Source organism: Triticum aestivum, chromosome 2A (genome assembly GCF_018294505.1).
Source record: "Triticum aestivum cultivar Chinese Spring chromosome 2A, IWGSC CS RefSeq v2.1, whole genome shotgun sequence".
Taxonomy (NCBI): domain Eukaryota; kingdom Viridiplantae; phylum Streptophyta; class Magnoliopsida; order Poales; family Poaceae; genus Triticum; species Triticum aestivum.
In genome coordinates this window covers 523586776-523597270 of record NC_057797.1, presented here as the reverse complement: position 1 = coordinate 523597270, position 10495 = coordinate 523586776, and the positions used below count along the sequence as shown (strand labels likewise).

At 49.2% G+C, this 10495-nt stretch overlaps 1 protein-coding gene across 2 annotated transcripts; it reads right to left on the bottom strand.

The window, feature by feature from the left end:
* Window positions 1-448: 448 nt before the first annotated feature.
* Window positions 449-5993, bottom strand: LOC123189220 (probable receptor-like protein kinase At1g49730). 2 transcript variants are annotated; one of them, XM_044601584.1, is made up of 9 exons: window positions 5667-5993; window positions 4059-4607; window positions 2700-2987; window positions 2237-2498; window positions 2070-2122; window positions 1908-1975; window positions 1568-1657; window positions 1412-1493; window positions 449-1262 (listed from the first exon to the last, which is right to left on the bottom strand). In XM_044601584.1, exons 1-9 carry the CDS (start codon window positions 5755-5757, stop codon window positions 658-660), a joined length of 2088 nt encoding a protein of 695 aa, XP_044457519.1. In that variant the 5' UTR covers window positions 5758-5993; the 3' UTR covers window positions 449-657. The 2 variants fall into 2 exon arrangements, with proteins under 2 accessions (XP_044457519.1, XP_044457520.1); XM_044601585.1 differs by having other exon boundaries at window positions 449-1238; window positions 5667-5991.
* Window positions 5994-10495: the final 4502 nt, after the last annotated feature.

Sequence of the window (10495 nt, the reverse complement as noted above, 5' to 3'; positions counted from 1 at the left end):
TATTTTAGTAAGGTTCTCATGACTAAAAAATTTTAGTCTCAAGACTAGTTCTAGCCTCTTTTTAGTCAGGGGTGATTGAAACTTTAGCCTCTAAAAGAGACTAGTTTTAGTCAGACTAAGAGGGTGCTCGGATACAAGGGACTATTTTTAGTCTGACTAAAAATAGTCTCTTTTAGAGGCTAAAGTTCCAAGCACCTCTGACTAAAGAGAGGCTAAGACTAGTCTTGAGGCTAAAATCTTTTAGTCATGGGAAACCTACTAAAATATGTATTAGCTCTTTCTCTCCTCATTTAATTCCTCTCCTTAGTTCTGGATTGGAGGGTTTGGAGGATAATAAATGCTCAATAACTAGATTTTAGTCTCTTTAATATTTGGATCCAAGCATGGGTGAGACTAGCAAGTTTTAGTCCCACTACTTTTAGTCATGGGACTAAAACGTATCCAAGCATGCTCTAAAAATAGTCCCATGGATCAAGCATGGCGTCACTCGCAAGTTGGCATCGAGCGCAGTTGCAAGATCACTTCTGCAGGCCCTACCATCTGGACGGAGCCAGAGAGGTTTCACAAAAGGCAGCTGCTGCTGCTGCTACTAGCCTGCAACCCTTTCATGCCTAATAATCAACCGACAAAAAATGCATCCCGTCGTAGTATCAGACTTCAGGCGAAGAACCCGCCGCGGTCGGCGTGGGCTGGCGACTGGGGCTCAGGCGAGTTGCCCTCCAGCGGCACAGTCCGGCTGCAGTGGGACCTGGACGTGCTGGACGACGATGGCAGGCACCGCGGCTCGCCGCTGAACTGGATCACGTCTCCGCCGCCATCCCGCGGCCGCTGCTGCCACTCTTTCGCCTTCCTCCCGCTCTGCCCGCCGTAGTAGTACCCCTGCTCGACCTCCACGGCGCGCGCGAACCCGCCGGACAGCGGGTCCAGCCGCTCGTAGAGGATCCGGAGGACCTGCTTCATCGACGGCCGCGCCCCGCCGTCCTTGTGGGTGCACCAGTGGATCACGTCCGCCATCACCTGCAGCTCGTCCAGGTCGAACGTGTCCGCCACCGCCGGGTCCACCAGCTCGTGGAGGCGGTAGTCGGTGCCGATGAGCTCGCGGGACCACTCCACGAGGCTCCGGTCGTCCTGCACCACGGGCCTCCCGGTTACGAGCTCCAGCAGCAGCACGCCGTAGCTGTACACGTCGCTCTTGGCCGTCAGCTCCTGGGTCACCACGTACTCGGGGTCTACGTACCCTGCACGGAGATATACGCACGGTACTGACGAAAATGTTGATCGAACAAATTAGTAGTGTTCAGTTCACATGCATATGCTAAAACAAAGTAGGAGTACAAAGTAACCGGGGCCTGCAATTCAGATTTCAGCAGCATAACAGAAGAAAACCTCTAGAACAGCACAAGACCCTTACCAGGAGTTGCCTGGATCTTGACACTCCCTGGGGTGGAACTGACGATGGTATTGCCACCATTTGAGCAGCCACACCCAGCAAGCTATTGAAAATCAAACCATTAGTCTCTGACGAGTATGGATCAATCCCCGCGTAAGAAAGTTATTCGCCAGGTACCTTTGCCAGATAATTCTTATCCAGGAGGACATTGCTAGGCTTTATGTCTCCATGGTACAATGGAGGTTCACAATAGAAATGAAGGTACTCCTGAAACAAAAAGGTAACTCATAGTTGGTAGTTGATAGTCAACAATAACAATAACAACATTTGAAATATACTTGGTGTCGATAGAAAGAAATGGATGGGAACCGATATACACTTGGTGCACATACAAACTACAGTTTTAAGCGAACACCAACTATTCCAATTGCTGACTTAGACAAACAGGGAAAAACCGCAGGGCAGCATGAATTACTTGATCCAATTCAGAATCCATAACACACTTCCGGAAACTTACCAAAGCATTTGCAACATCAATGGCGATTTGGATCCTATTTTTCCACGGCAGCAGAAGTTTACCTGACGCTGCAAAGAGAAGAATGCTTTTCTGCACATAATTCAACAAATGATGTAGCATAAGACATGGAATGAGAATGAAACATCAGTCGTGAGGTATTACAATGAAGGTGATCCTTAAGGCTTCCATTTTCCATGTATTCATAAACCTGGAACCTGGGAAATTGTAAAGCACCACAAATTGGTTAATACCTGAACCTTACTTCTCAAACTTTGTTAAAAAATACCCCTAAATGTGACAAGATGGCGATGATGAGGCAGGTACTTTACCTCTCAAATTTTGTTAAACAATAACCTTTAAGTCCAACAAGATGTCGATGATGCAGCCGCCCAAGAAATTCCATTTCTTTGCAGAATGCCAGCAAATCTTGTTTTGGTGAGCTCTCTATACGCTTAATGGCAACCACAGAACCATTGCTCAGTTGTCCTTTGAATATTGTTGCATTATCATTCCCTCCCAGCGTGGTGCTAAAGTTTCTTGTTGCCCTTCTCATTTCTGCGTAACTAAATCTGCCAAAAATGGTGGAAGTACCTGCAAAACAATATTGCTAAGCAGATGAACTGAAAAGGGTCCCGCAACTGATTCTAATAGTAAGTGATTCAAAAGCAGACTCAAACATCACTCCATCAAGTTTAAATTAAAGTAACATATAATTTCATAAACAAATTGTCGAGACAGAGCTTACAAATAAAAGAAAGGCAGCACCATGACCACAGCTCATTAAATGTTTACCTTCTTGGCCCTTCGTGACACAGGAACTCAACACTTTCAAAGGGTTAATTCCCTCAATCTTTTCTAGTTCTTTGCTCTTTCTTCGGATAAGTAAAATCAGTACTACCAGTAGTGTAACTGACAATCCTGTAACCAAGGTCCCGACAGCAGGGAATATTACACGCTTGTAACTATGATGATGGTTGGATGACACTTCAGCAACATGCTCCCCAGGAATTTGCGATGCAAATGGACTGGGAGAAATATTTGGTGCAGGATATCCAGCTGGGGATGATGTCGAGATGTTCACTGCATGAGATTCATAAATTATTACAACACTCAACAACCACATCCCATAAAGAAGGCGCATTTTAAGTATAAAGGAATTTATTATATATTACTCCCTCCGCCCCATAATATAAGAGCATTTTTTACACTAGTGTACTGTCAAAATGAACATTATGTTCTATGGCACTATTTTTCATTACAAAGCACATATGGACATTATGTTCTATGGCACTACTTTTCATTACAAAGCACATATGTGCCATTGCTGCCAACGACGTCACATTTAACTATAAAGCAACAAAATCAAGTAAGAGCTCTGTATATTTTCCAAGCAGAAAGTCAATCAACTTACTCAAAATAAACTATCTTGCCAACCAACACAGTAAAATGAAACAGTTTTGAAGAGAAGCCAACATATACTCCATTTACCAAAGTGTATATCCATATGAAACTTTTACTACAAATCAATAACAAAAATGTGCATCCTGGGATGTCCACTGATCTCTTGGCGGCTGTGTAACTCTGCCTCCTAGGAGGATGTAAATTCCCTATCTTTCCAATGCAATGAAACGCAAAGGCCATTTGCGTTTTCTCGAAAAAAAATAACAAAAATGTGCTGATTAATATTACCTCCATCCCAAAATTCTTATCTTAGATTTGTCTAGATACGGATGTATCTATAGTGATACATCATATAAGACAAGAATTTTGGGACGGAGGGAGTATAATACCTATAATTTGCATACTGTGAAATATGTGCAAATGTGTCACACTCAAAAAAAGTGCTGCACAGCTGAAGCTTTGAAAAGAAAACTGCTGATGATCATGTTGATTCATGAAATGCACTAGCCTTAGCAGTTAACACTCTCCAAGAAAAGGAAAAGGTGTTATTCCTCTATAAGGTGCTACATAAGTTAGACAACTCATAGTTGTAAATCCTGTGGGGTTTATGCAGTGCACTGGCATTAAGAAGTCCGAACAAAAGATATGTAATATTATTCTCCCTCTATAAGTTATGAAATACAAAAGTAATGTGTGGCCAAAATTTTATTAAGTGCATCCATTCTATGATAGACAGGAGAAAATTCGAACCTTGAAGAGCACTCAGCTCCTGAACACTGAAAAAGCAACCCGCCGTATCAAGAGTAGATATGTTCCCTTGACTCACAAAAGCAACAAAGGCAGCATCACGGCAGGTGTTCAATGTGACATTATCTTGTTCTCCCACAAGATGGCGGAGGTATGACAAACCAGAATTTAAGCACCTCTTGCAGCTCACGGCATCTGGAAGTGAGGTTGCACAATTTCTAGTCACGTCACTGAAATTCGGAGACTGTAACATTTGGACGATAGTAGTCATCCCAACGCACTGATAGGACGCCTGAATCTTGATCCCGAGGCCACAAAACGAAGCTGCAGTAGGAAGTATCCCATTGGACACGAAGGTGTCTGAGATATTGCGAATACAGGCATCGGCAAGTTCAGATGGAACCCCAAGAGTGCCTGTTGTGTTCGCATACATTGCAGATGAGACCGCGAGGACGGCATTGATATAGCGGCAACACTTTGAGTGCCCATTCTGATCCGAGCATACAGAAGCTATCAGCGCAAAGTTTGGCCAACTGAAATCTAACGGACAATCTGCATGGTCAAGCAACAAACATGAGTAACGATGCAAGTATGGCCGGTCCATAATCACAAAACTTTTGAAAGAGGAGACTCATCACTCTGTATCTTCACTAAATTTGGCAAAGCGGATGCCACACACACACAGAAAGAGAAAAACGCGTAACTGATGTAGTACAGCAAGCGTGATTTGTAGGTGCAGCACAGCTTATGCTCACAGCGTGAATTGTGCTCGTATCTAGCAGAAGTGGAGTTAACACCATTGGGAATAGGCCACATGACCAGTACTAGCTGGGTACGTGCCTAATGGATTGCCTGCCATAAATGTCATACTATCCATATTTCCCTCATTACACCAGAGCTGCTACGAAACCGAATATAGAGCATTTGATGGTACACTCTAGGCTAGCACATATAAGCGATAAAACAACCCATGTGCACCTGAGGAACATCAGGCAAATCAAAAATATCTTGTGACATTATCAGTGGTTCAGTAACGCCAAATGCCAGGACTGAAACCCTCACGGACAGCCAAGTCCAACGGCTATTGAAACCCAAGAGCCATGAAAGTCCATCGGCCCAGTCGTACGTGTACAGCAACCCCATTAGGTAAGGGAATTGAATGGCCTAAGGAAGGACTCCAACGCGAGGGGGAGTGAGCAGAGTAGGCCCTGAGAGCAGAGGCCGTCGCTGCCAACTACACTGCGTCTACAGAAGAATGCAGGCGAAAAATGCGCCCCGTACCAGTCGTGCTTAGGGATTGTTCCCGGGCTACATCTCGCACCTAAAATGCCTGCTATTCGCGTTAGCCTCTCCTAAAAATGAAGTCCTAAATCTACAGTACTGTACCAATATTCTGGGCTGAACCATTAGAGAAAACTCAAAGGCTTTAGGGACGCATCGAATGGGCGTCGGAAGGGGAGAAATCGAAATCAGTGATTGAGCGAAGCGCGCCCACAGCCGTCGCCGTCGCCGACCGATCCCTCGAACCCCAAATACCAAATGCAGCTAATGCTGTTCCGCCACTGGAGCGGAGTGGGCTTCAACCAGTTGCTAGAGACGAGAACGGTTTACCTGCCGCGATCGCCGCGGGCGGAAGCGGGGCCAGGAGCGCGACGGCCGCGGCGGCCAGCGCCGCGCAGAGGAGCGGCCCGGGACGCCGCATCCGGGGGCCGGCGGCGCGGTGCAGCCCTCGTGTCGGGCGCAGCGAGAGATGAACAGGAGCGGAAAGGTGGGGTTTGTCCGGTGAGGGCGCGGAAGGAAGGAATGGGATGCCAGGCTGACGGTGCCCCGACGCCAACCCAATATGCTCGTTTGTGTTGCTGACTGCGGCCGCGGCGCTGCCGCTTTCCTTTTCCTCTTTGCTTTGCGGGTCGCAGCGCGGCGCCTTTTTCTAGCCGCGCGTGGAAGAGTGGGCGGGGGACGGGGGTTTTGGGATGGGCTCCTCCCGGTCACGGGCACGGGTGCGCGGAACTGCGAATGCGAGCGACGCGGACGACTTGGGGAGTCTGCTCCGGCTCCGCGGACCACGGGTGGGGTGCACATGGCGCGGTAGTCTGACTCTCACCGGGCCACGCGACCAAACAAACCCGTCGCCGTATCCAAGAACCAGTACTGTGCGAGTGTTGATCGTGTCCTTTTGTGGGCGATGGCCTGGTGAGCCCCAGATGCTTGCGGTCGACCTCCCTCCAGCCTCAGGGACCGACTCAAAAGAATGACGATTTCGTTCGCTTTTTGTCCGTTTGGATCGGCCGCCCACCCGGCTCCGCCCTGTTTTAGATATGGATCGGCAGCGTGTCTAACACATCGAGCCATATGTACCGGCGTGGCCGGCTAGCCGCCCTATTTTAACAAATAGCTCATTTTTCCATTGATTTTGCATTTAAGTATATAGTTAAGTAAGATAGTTTGAATCGAATAAAATAGTATAGTTTTACAAGCTGAATAAACATAAAAAATGTCTCACATAGTTTTGCAAGCCGAATAAATAAGATACATCTATTGGTTGTCAACATGAGCCCACATATACTCAACCAAATCATTTTGCAGTTGCAAGTGAGTTTTCAATCACGCATGTCATGATGAAATTGGATGAGCTGTTCAAACGTTGCCGCTCATTCATGCTCAGGCACAACATTCTCACCCTGAAACTGAAACCCTTGATCATACGGACGTTCCGGACGCTCATATTCTATGATTATATTGTGCATAATCACACAAGCAGTCATCACCTCCCACAGTTTCTGCGTGCTCCAAGTATTAGCATGATACCGAACGATGCCTCATCGAGATTGCAAAACACCAAAGGCATGCTCGACATCCTTCCTAGCACTCTCTTGCTCTTGGGCAAATCTTTTCCTTTTCTCTCCGACAGGGTTGGGAATTGTCTTGACAATAGTGGTCCACTGAGGATAGATACCGTCACCCAGGTAGTATCCTTTGTCGTAGTTGTGGCCGTTGATAGTAAAGTTCACCGGTGGGTTGTCGCCTTCGGCAAGCCTAGCAAACACCGGCGAACGCTGAAGCACGTTGATATCATTGTGTGATCCGGCCATGCCAAAGAAAGAGTGCCAGATCCAGAGATCTTGAGACGCCACGGACTAGTATGACAATGCAAGCGTTGACATGGCCCTCATACTGTCCGTGCCAAGCAGAAGGGCAATTCTTCCACTCCCAGTGCATGCAATCTATGCTGCCAAGCAGGGGCGTAGCCAGGACCCGGGCTGCCCAGGCCATGGCCCTGGTCGTGGAGAGGAAATCCTTCGTTAACTTTAGCTACAGTAGCGTATTGTAGCTACAGTAATTACTGTAGCGCCAAGGGTGGCCCGGGTGAGGGAGTCCTGGATTAGGGGGTGTTCGGGTAGCCGGACTATACCTTCAGCCGGACTCCAGGACTATGAAGATACAAGATTGAAGACTTCGTTCTGTGTCCGGATGGGACTTTCCTTGGCGTGGAAGGCAAGCTTGGCGATGCGGATATTCAAGATCTCCTACCATTGTAACCGACTTTGTGTAACCCTAACCCTCTCCGGTGTCTATATAAACCGGAGGGTTTTAGTCCGTAGGACAACTTCATCATACGACAATCATACCATAGGCTAGCTTTTAGGGTTTAGCCTCCTTGATCTCGTGGTAGATCTACTCTTGTACTACCCATATCATCAATATTAATCAAGCAGGACGTAGGGTTTTACCTCCATCAAGAGGGCCCGAACCTGGGTAAAACATCATGTTCCTTGCCTCCTGTTACCATCCGGCCTAGATGCATAGTTCGGGACCCCCTACCCGAGATCCGCCGGTTTTGACACCGACATTGGTGCTTTCATTGAGAGTTCCTCTGTGTCGTCGCTTTTAGGCCCGATGGCTCCTTCGATCATCAACAACGATGCAGTCCAGGGTGAGACTTTTCTCCCCGGACAGATCTTCATCTTCGGCGGCTTCGCACTGCGGGCCAATTCGCTTGGCCACCTTGAGCAGATCGAAAGCTACGCCCCTGGCCATCGGGTCAGGTCTGGAAGCCTAAACTACACGGCTGACATCCGCGGGGACTTGATCTTCGATGGATTCGAGCCACCGCCAAGCGCGCCGCACTGTCTCGATGGGCATGATATAGCTCTGCCGCCGAACAGCGCTTTCGAGGCCGCACACGCACCAGTTCCGACCATTGATTCGGAGCCTACTGCGCCGATTGAGGATCAGTGGTTGGACGCTGCCTCAGGGGCTGCGATCTCAGAGGCGATCGAGCCGAACTCCAGCCCCGCACTCTGCATGGCCCGTGACTCCGAGGAGCCGGATTCCTCTCCGAACTCCGAGCCCCCCGTGCCCCTGCCGATCGAATCTGATTGGGCGCCGATAATGGAGTTCACCGCCGCGGACATCTTTCAGCACTCGCCCTTCGCGACATCCTGAATTCTCTAAAGTCTCTCTCTTTATCAGGAGAGCCCTGGCCGGACTACGGTCAACAAGGTTGGGATACGGACGATGAAGAAATTCAAAACCCACCCACCACCCACTTCGTAGCCACTGTCGACGACTTAACCGACATGCTTGACTTCGACTCCGAAGACATCGACAGCATGGACAACGATGCAGGAGACGAACAAGAACCAGCACCTGTAGGGCGCTGGAAGGCCACCTCGTCATATGACATATATATGGTGGACACTCCAAAGGATGGAGATGGCGATGGAACAACGGGGGACGATACCTCTAAGAAACAGCCCAAGCGTCGGCGTCAGCGGCGCCGCTCTAAATCCCGCCAAAGCAAAAACGGTGATTCTGGCACGGGAGATAATACTACTCCGGATAGCGCCGAAGAACACCCCCTCCAGCAAGATTCAGCACAGGAGGACAGAGAAGCCAGCCCTCACGAGAGGGCGGCGGACCAAGAGGTTGAGGATGATAATTATACGCCTCCCTCCGAAGATGAGGCAAGCCTCGGCGACGACGAGTTCGTCGTGCCAGAGGATCCCGCCGAACAAGAGCGTTTTAAACGCATGCTTATGGCCACGGCAAGCAGCCTCAAGAAAAAGCAGCAACATCTTAGAGCTGATCAGGATTTGCTAGCTGACAGATGGACTGAAGTCCTTGCGGCCGAAGAGTATGAACTCGAATGCCCCTCCAAGAGTTACCCAAAGCGCAGGCTGCTACCCGACTAGAGGAGGAAACACCTACATCACCAGCGCATGACATGGCCGACCGGCCACCTCGTGGCCGCGACAGCGAGGCCTCTCGGCCCTCCACTCAAGCCATGCCCCGGCGCCGCGTCAAGCATACTAAGGCACGGGAAAATGCACCCGACCTGCGCGACATACTAGAGGACAAGGCAAGGCAAACAAGATCAATCTACGGATCGCGCAGGCGCCCCATGGCACGTGACGGTGATCGTCACTCCGAATGCAATGAATCCGGCCGGGCCGAACTCAACAGACAAAGCTCCTTCGAGCTGCATCGTGATATAGCCCAATACAGAGGCGCCGCACACCCACTATGCTTCACAGATGAAGTAATGGATCATAAAATCCCTAAGGGCTTCAAACCCGTAAACATCGAATCGTACGATGGCACAACAGATCCTGCGGTATGGATCGAGGATTATCTCCTTCATATCCACATGGCCCGCGGTGATGATCTACACGCCATCAAATACCTCCCACTCAAACTTAAGGGACCGGCCCGACATTGGCTTAACAACTTGCCAGCAGACTCAATCGGTTCTTGGGAGGACCTGGAAGCCGCATTCCTTGACAACTTCCAGGGCACTTATGTGCGACCACCGGACACCGATGACCTAAGCCACATAATTCAGCAGCCAGAGGAATCGGCCAGGCAATTCTGGACACGGTTCCTAACAAAGAAAAACCAGATAGTCGACTGTCCGGACGCAGAGGTCTTAGCGGCCTTCAAGCATAATATCCGCGACGAGTGGCTTGCCCAGCACCTGGGACAGGAAAAGCCGAAATCTATGGCAGCCCTCACGACACTCATGACCCGCTTTTGCGCGGGAGAAGACAGCTGGCTAGCTCGCAACAACAATTTAACCAAGAACCCTGGTAATTTGAATACCAAGGACAAAAGCGACAGGTCGTGCCGGAACAAACAAAAGCGCCACGTTTACAGCGACAACAACGAGGATACGACAGTTAATGCCGGATTCCGAGGCTACAAATTCGGTCAACGGAAAAAGCCATTCAAAAGAAATACTCAGGGCCCGTCCAGTTTGGACCGAATACTCGACCGCTTGTGCCAGATACAAGGCACCCCCGAAAAGCTAGCCAATCACACCAACAAGGATTGTTGGGTGTTCAAGCAGGCAGGCAAGTTAAGAGCCAAAAACAAAGACAAGGGGCTGTATAGCGACAACGAGGAGGAGCCCAGGCCGCCGAACAACGGTGGACAGAAGG

Excerpts from the sequence above, each read along its gene's own strand:
- LOC123189220 (XM_044601584.1), bottom strand. The coding sequence starts at position 5,757 with ATGCGGCGTCCCGGGCCGCTCCTCTGCGCGGCGCTGGCCGCCGCGGCC. Across the intron at positions 4,608-5,666 it reads GCCCGCGGCGATCGCGGCAG|ATTGTCCGTTAGATTTCAGT; the intron begins GTAAACCGTTCT and ends TTGACCATGCAG. Across the intron at positions 2,123-2,236 it reads TGTTTAACAAAATTTGAGAG|GTTCCAGGTTTATGAATACA; the intron begins GTAAAGTACCTG and ends ACAATTTCCCAG.